This window comes from Sinohyriopsis cumingii, chromosome 17 (assembly GCF_028554795.1).
Source record: "Sinohyriopsis cumingii isolate HCF-2022 chromosome 17, ASM2855479v2, whole genome shotgun sequence".
Classification (NCBI taxonomy): Eukaryota; Metazoa; Mollusca; class Bivalvia; order Unionida; family Unionidae; genus Sinohyriopsis; species Sinohyriopsis cumingii.
In genome coordinates this window covers 98366817-98389360 of record NC_142977.1, presented here as the reverse complement: position 1 = coordinate 98389360, position 22544 = coordinate 98366817, and the positions used below count along the sequence as shown (strand labels likewise).

General features: G+C 34.6%; 1 protein-coding gene across 1 annotated transcript; it reads left to right on the top strand.

The window, feature by feature from the left end:
• Positions 1 to 22260, top strand: LOC149779514 (uncharacterized). Its single transcript, XM_089940225.1, has 2 exons — positions 1 to 864; positions 19641 to 22260. The coding sequence occupies exon 2, from the start codon at positions 19684 to 19686 to the stop codon at positions 21097 to 21099; it is 1416 nt and encodes a 471-aa protein (XP_089796351.1). The 5' UTR covers positions 1 to 864; positions 19641 to 19683; the 3' UTR covers positions 21100 to 22260.
• The last annotated feature ends 284 nt before the right edge of the window (positions 22261 to 22544 follow it).

The window sequence follows — 22544 nt, the reverse complement described above, 5'->3', positions numbered from 1 at the left end:
CGATAGCCAGACAAATTATCGAAAGTAGACTAGCTCTACCTCGCAAATAACGACTGGGACAGGTAGCGGACTGGATATACTGCCAGGTATAAATAAATACACATGATAACCAACTGATTAGCTTGTAGAAATTTATCGATGTGGCTCACGTGACTTCATTCGACTCTTTTTGGAATACACCGTTTATTGTTGGGTCACAATTTACTTTGACTATTGTGAATGTGTGCTTTAATTATCGAGTCGCGTAGCCCAAGGTAGCTATTTCTAAGGTTGCACTCAAAGCGTTATTATTACTTGTTTAGAACGATAGACATGCCGAAATATTTCCGTAAAGGATCTAGATTATTTGTAACACGGGGAAACACGGGTGAGTGCGGAACACGTATAATTGGAGTTTTGAATCGGATTTCCTTCGTCTTTTACTATTCGCTCGATGAGAGTAACTGTTAAACACTTGCCTTTGGACATACACCCGATGAAAGTATGAATAAGCCCTTATTATGGGGTTGAAAGAGGATCAATACAAGTTGTGTATGTACATTATTTTCTCACCCTTATATCCTCTGCCAATATAGATCAATAGACGGGACAAAAAAATTTAACATATTGCCATTCCGGTTCTCTAAGTTGACATTACATATATCAGCGTGAAATGTGAAAAGGATTGGGGTTTAGGTTAAATACTTTATTTTTACAAATATGACAATCAAAGCAGTACTTCTCAACATTCTGTTCTGAAGTGAAGTGTGCGACCGATCCGATCTGAAGTGGAAAGAAATGTTATATTCAGATTACCAAGGTGGATTTACATGGTTGCTGATGGAATGATGTACTAATTGACCTGTAAACGGTGATGAAATTGAGGTGAGTGGGCAAAAGATATTAATATATAAGCAGAATCCGATCAGTATATAATTATTTATCATTCTGATATGGAATCAAAACGATGTACAGTTCGGTATTTGGTTTGGTCAATTTCATTTCAATCTAAACCATAGAGAACAGGCACGATCAGCTAACATGTAGCTAGGCTATTAGAAACTGAAGATGGTATGAGTGTAGGCATGTAGGTAGGTAGATAGGAAGGCGGGCAGGTAGGAAGACAGGTATGTATGTATGTATGTATGTATGTGAAAGGCTGCCAAGAAACTGCAAATGATACAGTTTTATAATGTTTTTAATAGCAAAAGAACTATCTTTTCATTAAATAACATAGCTAAACGATTCCACAGGCCATAGTTTTTAAACTCTTGGGATCCCCTCCTTACGACCTTAAAAATATTTGAACGTCACAAAATCAGACATACATCTCAAATAGACTCTGGATCATGTCCCTGGCACGTAACGTGGAAAATGTTACGATCCTCACCCAATAACCATGTTTGCATTTAATGGACATGAGGAGATAACTTCATTTATGTATTCAACTATGGTCACTAATCATGTCCATTTGGTAGGTGATTTGTACTTCGCTTGTAAACTGGAAAATATCAGAATCCCTATCTAATAACGATATATACAAACGTGTATACAGACTGGGCATGAAGAGAGTCTAGACACACGCAATGTTACAACTTCAATCACTCATTTAGGTCATGCAGATACGATGGAAGCGAGGTAATATTTATTATTGTTATTATTATTATTATTATTATTATTGTTGTTGTTGTTGTTGTAGTTGTTGTTGTTATTGTTATTATTATTATTATTAAGAGGAAGTAGCAACATAAGAATTACAATAAATCGTGGTGTGAGCTAAATACACGGATCATAGACAAACTTGTTGACCACTCAAAGTGACCACTATGCCAAATAGCACCTTTCGAAACATTGTAATCCAATATGACGTTTTGGAAACCTCTTTTTCGATCGAATCCCCTGTCATCGGATTAAACAGGGTTCCAGATTATACAGATAAACCCAGTTCATGAGTTGTCAAGTTAGCAGAAAGAATAGTAGAGATGCCCTTTAGCGAAGTTGTATATATATATATATATATATATATATATATATATATATATATATATATATATATATATATATATATATAGAGAGAGAGAGAGAGAGAGAGAGAGAGAGAGAGAGAGAGAGAGAGATCATTATATCATATTTACACACAACGTGACTTTACTGACAGCACGACATAAGTATAGTGAAAAGGAATGGATTATATATATATATATATATATATATATATATATATATATATATATATATATATATATACACACACACACACACACGAAGCTCCCATATTTTTTAGTCATTTTGATATAACTGAATCTAATTCTGTAGTTTGATGGAACCATGTAGGACAGAACTGTTTGTGTGTTATTTGTTGTGCAGGGGGAGTGGTTTTATAGTGCTCTCGACTGCACAAGAAGTGGAAATTCTACACCGTTGAAAACTATTGACTAAATGTTTTAGCGACATGCACAAAACACCTTCATAAAGAGTTCCATTTACAGGTTTTAAGAAGTGATTAATTAAAACTACATGAAACAAAGAGAAAACGAGTTGCTTGCATACTATGTTTTAAAACGTTGGCGGGTATTAGGTGAAACGAGTACATACATGTAACGTGGAATGCAAAAAATGCAACGTAAATGCTTATTATACAAAAAGATATATTAGTGTAAGGTGTTAACAACGTGAGGAGCAGCTGATATATTACATTTTCTCATGTCAAAATAGAAGCATAACTGAATACAAATAGCATGGTTTACCTTGTTAGCGACAAATCAAATTCTCAATTATAGAATAATGTTACCGACAATGATGGCAGTTTTGTCCATCGATAGCTTGCGCATGGAGCATTTGTGTAATCATAAGCCCCGGAATCGGTCTCTAACATGTTTATTTATTCCTATTATATATTTTACCATGGTGGTATTCATGTATGTCGTGATCTTCTGTCGTATATCGTATTCCTTTCACTTTGTTAAATGGATTTTATTGCTACTATGTTATACGGCAATTTAAGTGTGGAAAGTATAGCTTTTTTTCTCGAGGTATTGAGTGCTGAAGATATCTCACTAAAGTTACGCATCCACTGTGCCATGTGGGAACCATATTCAAATTTCAGCACTATTCCAATATGGAATATAGTCATGGTTTTATTTTGACAACATATATTGGGAATGATTTTGAGACGTAATTTACATTTAAACATTTAAACTAACCGCTCCTGTGGCCTAGTGGTTTGAACGTCCGCCTCGGATGAGGGAGGTCGTGGGTTCGATCCCAGGCCGGGTTATACCAAAGACTTACAAAAATGGTACTAACAGCTGCCTCGCTCGGCGCTCAGCATTAAGAGGTTAGTGTTAGGACTGGTCGGCCTGGTGTCAGGATAATGTGACTGGGTGGGACATCATGCTACATGTCTGCGGCATGATGCCCCAGTGCTAGACATCACTATAAACTGCCACACTGCAGACATCGTAGCAATATGAAAAATTGTTAAAGTTACGTTAAAAATCCACATCACACACACACACACACACACACACACACACACACATTTAAACTAATTGTTAGAATAACCGTATCGTTTAGTGACTTAATAAGTCAGTAATTTGACATTCAGAGAAAAATACACACAGACATACACGTCAAATTCTAGATATACCAATGACAACACAAGAGCTCAGTAAGAAAGAAAACCATAAGAAACGATTTTCTTTTGTAACGATTAATTTGTAAATTGGTCCTGACTGAACTAAATCGAACTTCTTTTCGATTTAAACAACGTAAATGCAATTTTATTTACATTTTTTAAAGTAATTATTTTTCAATTTGTGTTGATATGCGTAAGGAATAAACTTGTTGGATATTTATTCATTTACATATATACAGCAAGTTTACATGACATTTTCAAATTAGCATTGCAAATCATAACTGGTATTGTTATCTAAAATGTAGTCATGCAAACATCTAGATAAAGATAGGTCTTTTTACGCGGACTCGAACAATGGTATATCGTTTGTTTGTTGTTTTTTTTTTTGTTGTTTTTTCTTTCTTTACTGGTATGCGGTCCTTTAACCCCACAAAGTGAAAGCATCACGTAATGGAAATTTCGGTACCCGAGAGTGGCCAGAAGTTTGTATAAATGTACAGGGGTGAGCAGCTTCCAACATCCACGAGCGTCTGTCATCTATGTAATAATATGCAATCATATATATTCCTTCTTTAAAATGAAATGAGATTTACTTTAAGAGAAAGAACTCCTTTTTAAGTAACAACCTATCCCCCTACCCCCACGTTCGAAAAATTACTGAAATAGTTACTGTCTGGAAATCAGCTGGGAGGTTGAAGATTGTGCACCACAGCAAGGAAAACCCATTTTAAAATATGGCGACAGTTTTTAAATAGCCAGGACCTTGACCTTGAGGGTGAGTTGAATTGATAATGTCCTCATTAACGCTGTAAATAAACTGTTCGAAATTAGTAAAACTCCTGTAAAAGGAACAATAAATGTCCGTAGGTAAAACCCTTGGGATTAATACATTTTTATATGCATCACCAGTTGTCGTTTGTGATGTTATTTGAAACCGCTTTCATTACTCTCTACACTGTTATATCCAAATTGTAAAGTTGTAATCCTTAATGATGGCCGTATATTTTGAATACCTCTGAATCGCGTCCAATATTCTGGTTGTAATTTAATTTTTAGTTCATTTCTTGATTACTGTCTGAAACTCGCTTCAGGAATCAACGATTTATTAACATTTATAATCGTAGGACACATGAAATAAATTTTCAGCTCTTCCTCTTTAAACATGCTTATAATACTTTATTAAAATAATTCTTGAAAACCTTTTTGGAAAAAAAATTATTGACGAAACACTTTCTTCATAATCTATTCATGTCCATTAATGTCAGTTTTTTTTGTGATAATGAAGCAGTGCTACATTTATTTACATGACTTTATAATTGCGTTTTCATGCCATCCTTTTCCTCTTTGAAGATTCGAACCAAATACAGACAAAGCATACTATATACACTTGTAATCAATTATATCTAATTGGACAAATACTGGGAAATTCCAGTTTTCTTTACAATGTTTCAAATACTATTAATTATATTCTTCTTCTTCTTCTTGAGCAAGTTAAAAGCTCTGATGTTCTTTATTAACTTTCACGATTAAAAGCGTACTTACTAAAGTCCTAATTGGAAAAAGTATTGTGTCCTGGTCATGTCTAAACTTATATTGTGTTCTGGCCATGCCTAAACGTATACCGTATTCTGGCCATGTCTAAATTAAACTGTCCTTGTCATGTCTAAACTTATACTGTGTTCTGGCCATGTCTAAACATATACCGTATTCTGGCCATGTCTAAATTTAAACTGTCCTGGTCATGTCTAAACTTATACTGTATCCTGACCATGTCTAATCTTATACTGTATCCTGACCATGTTTAATCTTATACTGTGTTCTGGTCATGTCTAACCTTATACTGTGTTCTGACGATGTCTAAACTTATAATGTGTCCTGGCCATGTCAAATCTTATAAACCTTTGCACATGAAATTAATCATATTTTAATATGTTCTTTGATTTAGTATCTATACGCTTGCTTTGAAGCCTAATGGCACACATGTAACTCATGTTGTTAAGATACCTGAACTCCCAGTTTCTTACCAATCTTTTAAAAAAAATAGTATGCGCAAAGTATAAGCCGCACAAAAATTAAACGTGCTGCTTAATATGAACACGACTCATTTAAACGCTGTCAAAACTTAATTCGTATTACCATGGATCCTTTTCAGAAAGGTTGTCTGCTGGAATTTTTATGGTTCAGGTTTTTTATTCATTTAAAATTCGTCATTTCAACGCGATACGCCTTTACACTACTAATTTATGCACCGACACGGAGTCCTTTCTGCACTTTCTACGTATGTTTTATATTTTCTTGGCTTTCATGAAGTTCATTTAAACTTTTATTGACCCTTTAAAATCATTTTTAAAACTTATTAGTCCTATGTACTTTGACCGGTACTAATATTTTCTTATAAAGACCTGATTTAATATGTCTGACCCAAAACAAGGAGACTCTCGAGTTACGGATTTGTGGATTGTATTTTGTGAACTTTTTTGTGCGAAATATTCTGCTTACATGCACAAGTTGTTCAAGGTCGCTGCCTTCTGTAAAATTGTGCCAAATTTGAAAAGCTGTACCCTGTAATCAAATTATGTTCCATTCAGCTGGAAATACTTCTGATAGACAAAAAGGCTGTTTCCATCGTTTGTTGTCTGTTTTGCTTTGCTTCCTTTGTCTCTCAGCTCATTCATTCAACACATAATGCATTTACTCTGCAAGCATATTGTGCTGTTCTGAATTCTTTGTACGACACATTTAAAAGAATTTACATTGACGTTATTACATTTTTCATTACAAAAGACGTTTCTTTACTTCTTTATTTTTGTTCTTTCTGAATTCTTTGTACGACACATTTAAAAGAATTTACATTGACGTTATTACATTTTTCATTACAAAAGACGTTTCTTTACTTCTTTATTTTTGTTCTTGCCGTATTAAAAATGGTTTTTATTCAACTGATACCTATCGGTTTAAAGGCATTCATTATCGTAGCTTAATATTTCGACTCTTTGCTCTTCGCCGAATAAGTAGTCATAGAACCGTAGATGTTCTAGTTATTTATCTTTATTTACCGCTATTTGTTTTCCGTGTTCTTTGACTGCAGTGTATTTGTCTAATGTATGATATTCTACAAAGACGCTTTTAAGGCCATTTCGTGCAGGTGTGTCTCTGTTCACCTCGTATGTGTCAAGTTGTACTTGATAAGAAGAAGAATAAAAATAAAAGTTTTTCGTTCAGTTGCTCTACATCTATTTCTCCGATTAAAATAATTTTGGGCGTTTGGAGTAAGTAATATTTTAAGTACATCTCCAGTCCACTGAGAAACATCATTCCTTAATCTGCGAATCACATTACATTCCCAAAACATGTTTATTTTTGTATTTGATGAGCCACAACAAAACGTACATTTATGAGTATTAGCATGTATTTTACACAAAAGTGTACTCATCGGTAGGCTTCTGTGTATAACACTATCTTGAAAACATTGAATTTTGAGGTTTTCTCCTTTTTTGAATATTTTAGAATATAGATTTGGCTAATAATCACTGGCGAAGTTGAAATTTTGTTGCCATCTCTTTTTACAAGTTGGTGTACATTCGAGTTTAAAAGTAATATGATCAAATCTTTACAACCTTTATCACTGTAAAGAATAATTTTTAATTGGTCAGGGACAAAAGGCCTGGCATTCGTGCCAGTATTCAGGTTTATGTTGAATTTTGCAAATAATGATCTTATGGTACGAGTAAAGATACTTTTCATCGATGTTGTACTTTCAGATACAAGAAATCTTCCCTGGTAGGTGAGCACATCGCTAATATAAATAATATTGTGTTCAATCCATTTCTCGTACATGATGGGAAATCCATTTCCTGTACATGATGGGAAATCCATTTCTTGTACATGATGGGTAATCCATTTCTCGTACATGATGGGTAAACCAGTTCCTGTACATGATGGGTAAACCATTTCTTGTACATGATAGGTAATCAATTTCCTGTACATGATGGGTATTCCAGTTCTCGTACATGATGGGAAATCCATTTCTCGTACATGATGGGTAATCCATTTCTTGTACATGATGGTTAAACCAGTTCCTGTACATGATGGGTAAACCATTTCCTGTACATGATAGGTAATCAATTTCTTGTACATGATGGGTATTCCATTTCCTGTACATGATGGGCAAACCATTTCCTGTTCATGATGGGTATTCCATTTCCTGTACATGATGGGAAATCCATTTCTTGTGCATGATGGTTATTCCATTTCTTGTACATGGTGGGTATTCCATTTCGGAGAAAAGAGTACTCTCACCACAAGACGCATGCCAGAGACTTCCTCGCTAGGCGCTCATCATTAAGAGGTTAGTGGTTAGTGTTAGGACTGGTCGGCCTGGTGTCAGAATAATGTGACTGAGCGGGACATCTTGCTAAGTGTCTGTATAAGTCTTTGGTATGACTCGGCCCGAGTTCGAACCCGCAACCTCCCGCATCCAAGGCTGACGCTCTTACCACTAGACCACCGCTCCGGTCTAGTTAGCGCGAAAGACTTACTCCTTGGATTGGATGGCAAGCTCTCCAAATGTCTTGCAAACAAAGAACAAAGCTTACCAAGTCGAAGCGAAAAAATAGGAGCCGATATAAGAAACATCAAAGAAGAAGTTAGCTCAGTAAATAAGGAAAAGAATGAGATTTATAAAAAGATCTCAGGAACAGAAAGAGAGACGGTGGTATGAAAATAGAATGATGGAAATAGAGGAAAGCATTGAATTCCAATCAGAAAGAGTGGATACACTTGATGTCTGTTTTCCTTGTTTCCAAAGACCTCATGACAATAGTCGATCTCAACAGAAGGGTTAATAAATGCGCTACTAACACATAATATTTCCCCTCTAATCAGCTAACGACGCTAATTTCACACTTACACGTGTTTGCTTCGCATTAGTATGACTTGTCAGTACGCTTTTCCAAGCTGCTGATATTTCATACCTCGAAATAAAAAACGACCCAAACACCTAATATACAACATTAGTTTTACTGACAAATGACCACACACTTATATATGAGAATATACAGACAATTCCCTAAGTTAAAAATTATGGAAGGTCCGCTTTAACGAAACTAATCAATGCTACCATAAAATCTCGTGTATACAATACATTATGAAGTATCCCATAGTGAATGGCTTATTACTCGGTTTTAAGAATATCTTCTCAACACCGACTCCCAATAACCAAACAATCACTAAAATCTAATAAAGCTATAAACAGAGACAAAATGCAAACAGCATATGTCACAGATTTGTTACAACAACAACAACAACAATAATAATAATAATAATAATAATAATACGATTGCGCAAAATATTGTATCTTCTTTAAATGTTTTCCCAATACATTTCATACGATTCATATTTATTATGGAAAATGAAGAGACGAATTGTGAATCCGGTAATTCAAATTCATGAAAGTACATTTCACTGCAACCTATCAAATATTATACATAACGTTAAACATTTGATCTCTATTCTTGTTTGAGATAGGGAGTAAACATTCGGCTGTACTTGAAGCTTATCCATAAAATCACCCCTTCTTTAAGTTTTCAACCTAAGAAAATTACAAACAACTCGAAATAAAGCTTATTTCTTTCACAATAAAAAGGGTTACTGTTTTAAATTTTGTGTTTATCTCTTTCAGTTAAAGGAGTCATATACGTATTTTCATCGTTTAATAGCAGAGATGACGCTATTGATAAACTGTATTACTTCGAATTTGATGTCGCAAATGGTGGTGAATACTCGACGCATTCTGTCTTTGCTTAGGCTGTCGTGTAGAATGAACGGTTATCTGCTGACATACAACTGATAGTATGTGCCGACATTAATGTCAGATTTATAGCCTTAGATATATTGCTCCAAACAATAATGGTAATACAAGTGCTACAAACTATCCATGTGTGTATTGGCTTGAACGATCGGGAGCCGCGGCAACTCAGTAGAGTGTCAAACTCGTAATCCATGGCTTGCGGGTACGATAACGGCCAGGACAACCTTCTCGACTACCGTGGTGTGTACTTTGTACTGGCACGTAGTACCCATTTCCTCCGTATGACATAACCAATAATGTGAAAAACAAAAATATATGTAAAAATGAAATCAAAACTTTTGATTTTTTTTTAAAGATGACTGATGTTTAAATTTCACACCTAGCTGAAAAGGATATGCATCTCACCGTCATACATACATACATACATACATACATACATATATACATACATACATACATATATATACAGACATACATGATTGGTATATTTGGAAGTCTGGACAATTGTGAAATTTAATATGACTGTGCAAAGGCAATAAATGATAAATTTATAGATGGAAAATCATATTACAGAACTCCCTGCATGTAAACAACTCTAAATGTTTCTGGGCCAAACAGACCTGACTTGATTACAAGTTGAAAATTAATAAACCAGTCCACATGAATATTTAGCAGTTCAAGAAAAAAAGATTCAAAAGACCAGACAGTCATGTTAAGACAATTAGCGAAGCTGCTTTGCTTTGAGAGGAGCGGAGCGAAAACCAGATAGTATATATCGTCGCAGGAGCGCATGGGATTTACTTATTGAATGGTTCACCGACTATGGAAATGGGCCCAATAACTCTACCCTTACCAACACCCACACATCCCATCCGCTAAAATGGTAGCAATAAATTGGTACCTTAAAATCCTTCTTTTGTGTTCATGTTAACCCACAAAACGAAGGCTTTTGCTTCTCTGAATTTAGCTTTAACCCTTTGCCAATAAACGACATGGAGATAGCAGAGAGAAGAAATCGACTACCACAAAAAGCGTTTCTCAAGGTTGGTGGAACCGCTCCGGTGGCCTAGTGGTTAGAGCGACCGCCTCGGACGCAGGAGGTCGTGGGTTCGATCCCCGGCCAAAACACACTAAAGACATACAAAAATGGTACAAACATCTGCCTCGCTTGGCGCTCAGCATTAAGAGGTTAATGTTAGGACTGGTCGGCCTGATGTCAGGTTAATGTGACTGGGTGGAACATCATGCTACATGTCTGCGGCATGATGCCCCACTGCAAGACATCACTATAAACTGCCACAATGCATACATATTTGTGATATCACTGCAAAATTGTTAAAGTTACGTAAAAAAAGGAAAGAGTCCAAATCCAAATCCAAGGTTGTTGAAAAACTTGTAAAGCAAAACGAAGCAGGAGATATACCCTCTAATACAACTTTTACACGGTGTTAAAAGAAGTGACAAAAGGAGTTAGATGCTTTCGGTTGCGAAACATAGAGCAACAATATACAGAAGAATGTTTGGTAATAACGAAAAAAAACCCCAAAGAAATAAGGCCCAAATGTACACAACATAAGGAGATGTACACGATTACAGATGTACACGATTATAGATGTACACGATTACAGATGTACACGATTACAGATATACACGATTACAGATGTACACGATTACAGATGTACACGATTACAGATGTACACGATTACAGATATAGACGATTACAGATGTACACGATTACAGATGTACACGATTAGAGATGTACATGATTACAGATGTACACGATTACAGATGTACACGATTACATATGTACACGATTACAGATGTACGTACACGATTACAGTTGTACACGATTACAGATGTACACGATTACAGATGTACACGATTACAGATGTACATGATTACAGATGTACATGATTACAGATGTACATGGTTACAGATGTACACGATTACAGATGCATGTACACGATTACAGATGTACACGATTACAGATGTACACGATTACAGATGTACGTACACGATTACAGATGTACACGATTACAGATATACAAAAAGTTGTTCTTTAATGTAACTGATTAAATAACCATAGAAAAGTTTTGGAAGATCAATAAGAATACAAGTACTCATTAGTCTTCTTAAAAACTCAAAATTTGGGGACTTTTTTTCCTGTGCCAGCAATGATATTTATATTTCATATTTTAATTTTTTAAAATCTTTATTTGTTTTTTCCAAAAGTAGGTAAAAGCAATTTGCTGGATAATCTCAAGAATCGTCGATAAAATCATGAAGCAAATTATAAGGCTTTAATAATTACTATTTACCTGATGAATATACGAACGGAAAACTTATTTTCAGATTCATGCAGGAAAATAAAACTCGCACTGATCAACATTCATGAAGGATAATACAACATCTTCGTTTTCGTAAACCGATGGTTACATTTAGAGATTGAAACTGGAGCAGGTCAATTAAAATTATTGCAAACTTTTAGATTTTTGCAAAATAATAGGTTTGGCGATTCTTTAATGAAAGAATAGGTAATGATAAATGTGCTGGTGGATTTACTTTTCTGAACAGCAGAGATACGGGTTCATTGGGTTATGTCATTGGTCTTTATTCGCTAGAATTCATTCACCGTGGGAGAACCATATATTCTTTAGACCACTATACTCTATATTGCAGGATTGATATGTTCTGAGGATATTGTTATCAAGCGTCTACGGTAGATGAAATAAAGATCAGTAGTAGATATGTGAGGAATATGTGTCAAATTCTAGCAGTGAAAATTGTAATTCCAAGTAATAAAACATAATTACAGTATGCCAAAATATCACATGGACATGAATTCACCACACAATCTAAATCGAAGCACGAAAAAGACTAAATATATGTCGAACAGAGTATCTCTTTTTGTTTTTCCTTTTGTTTTGCATGGGTATGGTTGTAATAAAGATGGATATCGTTATCAGTTCAACGATTCTATCATAAACACTACATGAGAAAGGAACATGAGATACAAAATTTAACCCCGGTCAGTGTAGTGTAAAATATGGGTCATATTGACCTACATCTGCAATGATGAAGTAGTGCTCATCTAGATCCATCCTATCACCAAGTGTCATGATTCGAGATGTAATATCAAATAAAATGCATCCAGGCGCTAATTTTGAAGATTCCAGGTATGACACTATATATACAAAATACAAAAGAAATCTAGGCTAAATGCGATTTTGTGCATCGTCATTTGCCCTACCGCAATTATTAGAGGGACCAACAATTTAATTTTCTGGGAAGACTGACACTTTTATTTAAATTTCCGTCGGTCGATAGCTGTAACAATATGTCACTTTGATTTATCTTTTCATAGCCAAATAACACTATATTATATTCATTAAATAATTTGAAGGAAAGAAAATAATTACCTTCACATAAAAGAAATAAAATATCACAGCTCAAAAGAAAATAGCAGATCAGCGCCCGAAAATAAAATGATCAGTACAGTATAGTAAATGAATGTGCTATGTGTATGTAAATTATTGTATAAGTTGTAATCGAAAAGCTTTAACTAAAGTGGGACGTTTAATCTTAGACTATAGCTGAAACCCAGTGAAAGAAATTGTGTTGACATTAGAGAGAGTGTTGATAACATTTGGAAGTGTTAACGCTGAAGCCTGTAATTTACTAGCTACACAGGACAGGCAAACTTTGTCGGCCAAAACCGAGATTTAGAAACTTTGAGTGGGATGCCAATATATTTATCAGAGAGGGCTAGTAAAACATAAATACGCTTAATCAACAAAAGAGAAAACATTTAGCAGACATGAAACAAGAAGTAAAGTTCAATCAAAAGACAACTGATTTCTTTAAAATCATAGGATGATTCACTATCTTGCAAATACGTGTACTTAACACATTAACGTACGCCAATGAATAAAATAAAATGACATTTGTTTAATCCAAAATTTTTCCAAAGGTTGGATTTTGCCCGAATAGTTTTCACAATATCCCATTAGGTCATCACGCTGGCAAACGTGACATGTGTCAAACAAGTGATTAACGGAATTTAGTTATAATTAAGTTTCTAATATTCAAAATTAACTTGGGACAAATACAACTTTCTTGTAAATCAACTATAATAATAATAATAATAATAATAATAATAATAATAATAATAATTATTATTATTATTATTATTATTTAATATTATTATTATTATTATTATTATTATTATTATTGCTATTATTTATTGTGTCATGACAAATGAAAGGGCACAGTTAGTGACATTGAAAGCTCGGAATTATTTTATTTAGTATAATAGGGAAGTACCCGTATTTTGAATGATAGAAGAACTGAGCGGGTGGAAGAAAATGAGATATATACTGAGGTTCAAGTTAGATTCAGGTCAGATATGCATGCTGTTGATAAAATACTTACACTTCGCTCGCTCACTAAACATTTTATTAATTCCGGCAAAAACTGTCTAGTGTATTTCTTGATTTTTAAAGGCAATCAGTCATATAGCAAGAGCTCTGTTATGGTACAAGCTTGTTGGAACTGGTATTAGAACTAAAATACTCAAAACAGTACGATCTACTAATACTATTGTGAATAGGAAGCTAAATTAAAATGTTTTTCTTTTCTTTTCATTATAAAACTGGCGTACAACATGGGGAATATTTAACGCCGCTTTAATTTTAAATGTTTGTTAATGATGTGCTGATGGTATTGACATTTGTATGATAAAGATATCTTTAATATCGTACCTTGACAGTGTTGCACTTTCTTTTTTATTTTTTGAAATGGAAATTAATAATCAATACATATAAGACTATAGTAATAATTGTTGAGAAAGGTGGTCGCAAATACTGAAGGAGTTTATTATGAGGGAACTGAAATTAAAATGATTGTAAATTTGTATATTTGGAAGTTATATTTACGACGACTGGCTCGTTGTTAGAAGTTCCAGGAACTGTGGTGGTACAATGCTTGGAGTCTATATTATCCTTGAACAAGTACGTGTATAAAGTTTTAATATAGTGTCATGTATTGTATGAAATTTGTTTGATATTTTTATTTCTCCAGTTTTATCATATCGTGCAGAAGTGTGCAGACGTGTGGAGATTTACACAAAGTAATTTGATTTTTAAAAAATCATTTTAATTAATGTTAAACTATTCGATACGTCATAACAGTCAGCACAAAATGACGTTGCATATGATGAATGTGTAAGAGAGAATTCATATTCGAACACTCAGAGTCTTAACTGTTTTTACTTTTAGGTTAAAATTGTAAATTAGGAAAAATTATGTATTTCATTTTATTCACATAATTTATAGTAAACTCCTATACAGTTTCATAGGAAAGAAATTTTAAAGTATTCTAAGAAGCACTTGGTTTCGGAGATGTACGGTTGCATTTAGCTAATGTAGACGTGTTTCCAAAAGTGTTTAATGCTGGAATCCTAGGCTTTACTTTTCTAGTAGAGCAAGACTATTTTTTCGTCTTGCAAAAATCATTTATATAAAGGATATATTATTTCAGTACTGTTGTGAATATTAAAGCTAACTAAATTGTGGTCATCATCTCTGATGAATTGACTGAGCCACAAGAATTGTGAAAATAGAACATGTTGATTTTAAGATGTGGTCGAGGACTTGCTAACTGAGTCAGTGTTACATGGATAGATGCATCCAAATATGGTCAAGACCATTTATAGACTTTTAAAAAATATTCGGAAGATTGCACAAAATTTAAACTATTATTAGTTCTTGATCTGTTATACTTGGTACTGAATTTATGAAGTCTACACCATAGTCATTCAATGTATTTATTAAATATTTAAATAAAATGGTTACTTTATCAACCAGTTACTATGGAAGACTGTAATTATATTCTTTTTACATGTGTTGCTTTGGTCCCTGAAAAGGATGATAATGTGCTCTATGTTTCATTTTCTTTTCAATATGACTGCATTTTCATTTTCTTTTTATTTCGTCTTCTTCAGTTGTTTTTTGTTAGTTCGTTTGTAGCAATTATTATAGATTCAAGAATAATACTGATTGAGTTTTTATCCTATAAATCTAAAGTTGAAATTATGATTTATGCTATTGCATTTCAAATTGGTCTCTGTGACTGTGATATTTTATTGCATTTTGAATTGCCCATTGTGATTGGGATATGTTATTGCATTTTAATTGCCCTTTGCAGTTGGGGTATGCTAAGGCATTTTTCGTTCCCCGGTGTGATTGGGAATGCTATTGTATTTTGAATTGTCCTGTGTTACTGGGAATACTGCTGCATTTTGTATTACCCTTTTAGATTGGGATATGCTATTGCATGTTGAATTGCTCTTTGTGATTTGGATATGCTATTTCATTTTAAATTGCCCTTTATGATTAGGATATGTCACTGCATTTTGAATTGTCATATGTGATTGGGATATGCTAACGTCGGTTTTTATAGATTTACATGTGTCTGTCGTTGCTTCTTATCAGAATTAATTAATTTTGTCATATTTATCTTTACAAAAAGCACACAGATTAATATGCAGTAAAGATTATATTATATGACCCACCTACTGAGTACTTTATTGCCTTCGTTAATATATAACAGACAGCTTACAAACAAAACAAATCCATAAACTCAGAATTAATAAATCAATCTACATACATATGCCAAGAGAAAAAGAGAAGAATACCATATCAATATTGCGAACACAATGTAACTATACAAAAGGGAAGAATACCATATCAACATTACCAACACAATGTAACTATGCAAAAGGGATAATACCATATCGATATTACCAACACAGTGATTTTATACAAAAGGGACGACTACCATATCAATATTACCAACACAATGTAACTATACAAAAGGGAAGAATACCACATAAATATTATCAACACAATATAAATATGCAAAAGGGAAGAATACCATATCAATATTACCAACACAATATAACTATGCAAAAGGTAAGTGTTCTATCAGTTTTACCAACACAACATAACTTAGAAAAAGTAAAGAATACCGTATCGATGTTACCGACTCAGTATAACAATGCAAGAAAAAAGCCCCCCCCCCAAAAAAAAAAACCGCAACAGTTTACAAGGGATATTGTTTCATATATACTCAGCAACATTGCCAAATCTGGTGCATGTTCATTATATCATTTTTATGAAGTACAATTTCATTTATGAACTAATCTATCATCTCCAAGGAGTGTCTGTGTCGTTATGCCTCATTCCGTTCCAATTATTTATTAGTTGCCTTGATTCCAGAACCGCCGTCTCCACAAAGCCTGAAATTCGAAACAATCGCGTGTTGATTAAGAAGTTCCCAATTAGCGCTAGAGATAACACAAGAGTGTTTATATTTTTGATTGACTCCATTGAGGTCATTGACTTCTTAAAGAGTTCAAGTCTGTCGCAGTAACAAATATAATGGCTTGTAGAAATAAAAGATACAATTAAATATTTTTGATAGAAACAAAGAAATCTTGACGCAGTTATTTCTCGATTGTGATATTATGTACTTGATAAAAACAATATACTTTCATTTTTCTATGGATAAAACATAATCATAGAACATTTAAATTGCACGCATTTCATTGAAGCGTGTTGCTAACCGTATATCATACGCTTTTCATGCAAGTTCATTTCTTTCCACTGCAGACGAAATAAACGTTGCATTGGTTGGATGATTACTCTTTTGAGGTACCTATTAATAACTTAACGCTGTTGCTTGATACGCCAACTGGATAACAATTATCTAGCCTTGATCTATGTTTCAAATCAAAGTTGGCAACATAGTTGATTCTTTTGTTGTTGTATTATACCTGTTACTTACCTGGGTGTATTGCCAAATATTAATTTACACTGATTTGCAGATGTTAAAGGAACAATAATATTACGCAATGTTATTGCTACCAAGCGAAGGTCATGATGACGTGTACATGTAAGTCGGCCTAGACAGAGTTGCAGAAAGAACCGAGTGCAGTTGACGTGTTATTTATAGACCTTTATTTCATTTCAGTCTGGTTTCAGAGTTTTTGTCTGCGTAGACACCAACTCTCATTAGTGAACTTTGATGGATTAATCCATTTGGATGCTGGGGTAGTCACCATCCATCTATTAAAAATCTTATGGAAATTGTTTCGATAAAGTTAAATAAGTTGTTTTGAGCTACATGAAAATAAGAAATCATGCTTCAAACTCTCAGTTTCTCTTTTCGAAAAACACTCTTTCTGTTGAACTTACACGAATTCTTTAAAAGAAAACCCCGTCTTCAGACTTGTTAACACTGTATTAATCAGTATTGAATTCTAAGCTATTGTTCCAGTTTCCAAAGTTGTGACTAAGCAGATAGTTGAGATATAGGCCGAAATGTATTTATCACAGGGCCCCGCCATGTTAGCTCTACGTAGATATTATAAAACGGACACAAGTAACCACAATTAACTCCCGTTCATTTCCAGTGACGTCGCACCATGACATCACACAGGTGATATACACACGTCTCCATTCCTTAGATTACTTCTATATTTTTGCAATTTTTTAGATTTGCGCACACTATATTTATTAAAAAGGATATCAATTATAGCAAAATGCGTATGCATTAGAATTCTACACCTATTTTAAGCGGTAAATCAGCTCTTGATCGCAAATAATTTATAAAAAATCCATACATAATCCACATTTCTCACTCTAAATCTTATAACAGGCGGTGACTGATTTACAAAAGATTCTTGGAAATAGATTATCTCATGGATACATTAAAAATGCACAGATACTATTAATATAATGTTTCTTTAATCCTTTTTATTAGTTAGTCAAGGTAGAGATTGGATTTAAGCTGTTTAATCGCATTTCATAAATCCGACCAACAGTTCAGTCAAGGATCGATGCCAGATTTTCCCTTACTCGCAACCGCAAGACTAATATACACATGAACTCCATCCCTCTCTCTCTCTCTCTCTCTCTCTCTCACACACACACACACACACACACATGCACACACACAATGCTACACGCGCACGTTTCCCATGATGGTCACTTTTTCAACATTTCCAAGACATCTATTAGAATAATCAATTTTTTCTTCCTTTTGCGACTATAACAGAAAACTACATTTAAAATCGAAACTTAAAAAGCAAAACCTTTTTCGACAGAACAATTGATGAAGAAACAGTTACTGATCATTCTTGACAGAAGGAATAAATAAGTAAACAATGAACGCAATGGATCATTAGGTAACTCAGTAGGTAAATGGTCAATTAAGAGACTATACTTAGTGGCTAACATGTCGAATAAGTAATTGGCAGAAGGTATACTAATATTATTATTATCTACTCGTATACATTGAGGTTATCCGCGTATACAATCTATGTATGCATATGACGATTAATTACATCAAGGGCAATTATTACTATGTATGTTGTCCTCTTTAGCATGTTTTCGATTCATTCTGCATGTGATTAAGATAATCACAAAATAGATTACACAAGCCCTTGATATATCTATTTACTGGATTTTCGGATAATTCCTTTGTTAACGGCAAAAAGTTGTCAAAATTGTCAGCATGAACATTGACAGGTTTAGTACACAGTAGGTTAAAAGAAGCGAAACCAAATCATGTTGCAGATAAGATTTAGACGTCATAAGTTTGCACCAGTCAGTCAAGTTTCTCACAACAATTATTTCAATTCAAAACAAATAATGCTTAAACTATTGGTGTTACATTTCGTCTATGAACAATACATAATGTTATGTTTAACGAAGCAGTTCAAATTGTTTCCACTCCATAAGGTGCAGATTTTCTGCGAGAGAAACGCCGTTCCTAAAAGGGCGTAGTTGTTTATTGCTTTTGCGCTGTCAACGTGTTTTCACCTCGAATCCTATTTCAGAACCAATCAGCAATAGATTCTGTGTATGTGTGTACGTGTTTGACTATATTTTATTGTGTGATAAAATTGGAGATGGATAGGAAAAGCAGAACAAAGCAAAGCATGTGTATGTATGTATGTATGTATGTATGTATGTATGTATGTATAGATGGATGGATGGATGGTTAGATGGATGGGTGTGTTGGTGTGGACAGGAAGGTACCCAAACGCAAAGGTAAATTTAAATAGGTTGATAAAAATGTTGGTGAGTGCAGTTCGAGTACGATTGCAAATATTATTATGAGTTACCTTTTTTTATTTCTTAACTTTTTCAGATTTTGACAAAGACCAGTCTTGCACGGTATTGAGCATGTTACTATGACAACGATAACGATGAAGAGCACACATAATTCATGCAACATGGGGAAAACGTTTCATCCAGCAAAATATGGCGGTGGGGGTCATCCTCAATGGATGCGAACTCTCGAAGAAAAGTACCAAAAGCTTCATAAGAAAATTACGGAGAACACAAGCACAATGTCGTTACCGCACTCACATATATCTGGGCGAACTGTTTATGATGTTCGACTGGCCGGAATGGTGTCTAAATACAGAGAGAAGACGTCATTGGTCAATACTAACAATCGGAGACCTTCTACCCTTCATAGTACTTCCAGAAGACCGAGTGCAGCTAAAGAACGAAATTCAGGCGCAAATACAGAGACTAAAAGGAACATGCAACCAAAAGCAAATAAAACGGGAGATACTGAAGTGATTCAAAACAAGAATACTGATTCAAAATCCGAATCCATCGGAAGTACGGATGACTGTAACAATGTGGAGACACAAATCATTGAAAATAACGATGAAATTCGGAAGATCTCTAATTTGAATATAGCCGAAGATGAAGGCAGTTGTCAAGATAAAGTGACTGAAAATGCTACCCATATAAATGATTTAAAGCGTCCCTATTCTAGCGAGAGTCTAAAAGAGGAGAAGGAGAATGAAGATCCCATACAAGAAGTTAGAGATATCAAAATATCCACGAGCCGCGTTAGCAGAAAAACGGCCAAGTCTTGTCCAGCCGAGATCCAAACTGCTTCATCCGTACCCAAAAGGCCGCTGAGTCGAACAAAATTAAGGAGTAAGAGCGCACACAAAAATTATAATACGCATGCGGAAAATGGGGGAGATGTGTTCACTAACATGTCTAAAGAAGCACAGTTCGCTGTCACGGAAACAATTCAAGAGATGAATCTCATGCGTTCAAAAACTATGATCGTTTTACCATACCATTCAGGGCAGGAGGGCGACGTACAACAGTTGGATATTCTTCCATTTCAAAGACATTTACCTGAAAATAGAACATTATCTGAGAATGTCAAAGTTCTATCTCAAAGAGAGGCTGATAGCGAGCATCTCGATGGCCGTGATGAAATTTCATCATGTGAATCTTCCAATGGGTCCACGGAGTTGCCAGAGCGACTTCCTTCCGGTGGACTTAACGGTCATCGGAAGCTACCTAACATACAGACTGCGGAAACCGGCCAATATGAAAACTCAGGGAGGCATTCAGTATTTACAAGTCAGCAATATCGTATTCCAGGAGTAGGCAAATACGATGTTCCCACAAAGAGGGAGAACTTATTTGAGATTACTCCCCCCGGATTTGACATTCGATATAGGGACGCAATACCCTTCGAGGAGAGGGAGTCTGAGACACCTCCTCTGATCATTAGGGAACGTGCAATTCAAAAATGCAATGAGTGGTTAACCAAGTATACACCAATATGATGGGTAATGAAGTAGGGTTGAGTACCCTAAGACCTGAAACATGGATTTTGCATTTGGATTGAATTCCCTACGACTTGCAACATAGTACAGTAGGATTGCATTAGGACTGTGAACAGTCCATGTGATCATATAAACCATATTTTGTAAAAATGCAAGCATTAGCTAAACAATGTATATACAAATTAACTATCCAATGATAAAGCATTAGCAGATAGAAATATTTGCCCGATCGTCTCCCACAATTCCTATCATATATTTAACCAGGGACACGAACTGCACGCCATAATAGTGGTTTATTTCTTTCGCTGACCATTTTAAACGAACCGCACGAGGTTTTATCCAGGTGCATTGTTTCTGGTGTTGCACATAAACACGCACACACACACACACACACACACACACACACACAGATATAATGTCATTTACCAGTATTGGAATCTTTACATGTAGGGAAGAAATAATTTAACCCAACCGTTAATTAGGATTAAATTCCTCCCAAAATGTACCCACTTCTACTTTTCATATAAACTTTGTCGTCGTTTCAGCAATAAGAATAATGCAAGAATCAGTTTTGGTTTCATGAAAACTGAAGTAAAGTTGTGAAGCCGAATTGAAGACAAAGTGTCAGTAACTCGCCTTAGTATTAAAAGATACCTTAAAAGAAACCAAAGAATACTGCATGTACCAGTGTAAAAGTCAAGTCCAAAATGCAAGCTGCACAGATCTGGGTCTGTGCCGTTTATTAGGAGTAATCAGAACAAACAACATAGAACCGGATCCGCCGGTTCATTATGCGACGTCAGATCCGGTTCTATGTTCTTTGCAATTGGTTTCGAATTATAAGCAAGTATTTGGTCAGTATAATAAATATGGTGTTCAAAAGCAATCAGTTATGTTTTTCGTATCTTGTATGTATTATGCAATACATCTTATATTTGGAGTATTATACCTTCATCTCTGATATCTCATTTTAATTCACTGTTCCTTTAAGTCGCACTCAGTTTGGTAGGATAAAAGGAAACACAATATACAGAACTTGTTATTAACCAGATAGTTTGTGCTGTTCTGATTTCTTCATTGCCGTTTTCATGAAAAATTCTCACCATCGACTGTGATAGTATTATTCAAGGAATAATAAAAGATATGTTCTTTCTTATGAAATTGTTCTTAGTAATTACTCAACGTATTTTATTTCCTTTTCTATTGTTTTCTCAAGTGAGTATACCATTTGTAAATATTGTTAATTAATTTCCATCAGTCTTTTCGAAAAGGATTGTTCTTATTTTGAGAAATGGCCCTCAGAAGGACAAAGAAGTGGCGAGAAGTAATTTTTTGAGACGCACTTAAATGAAGGCAGAACAAGAAATAATAATAATAATAATAAAGAAACCTATATGAATCCACGCTCACGCTACCAGGCCCCCCGCTCCATTCTTATATGGTGT

What these genes read in the sequence shown, in the direction of transcription:
- LOC149779514 (XM_089940225.1), top strand. Translation starts at nt 19,684, where the DNA reads ATGACAACGATAACGATGAAGAGCACACATAATTCATGCAACATGGGG.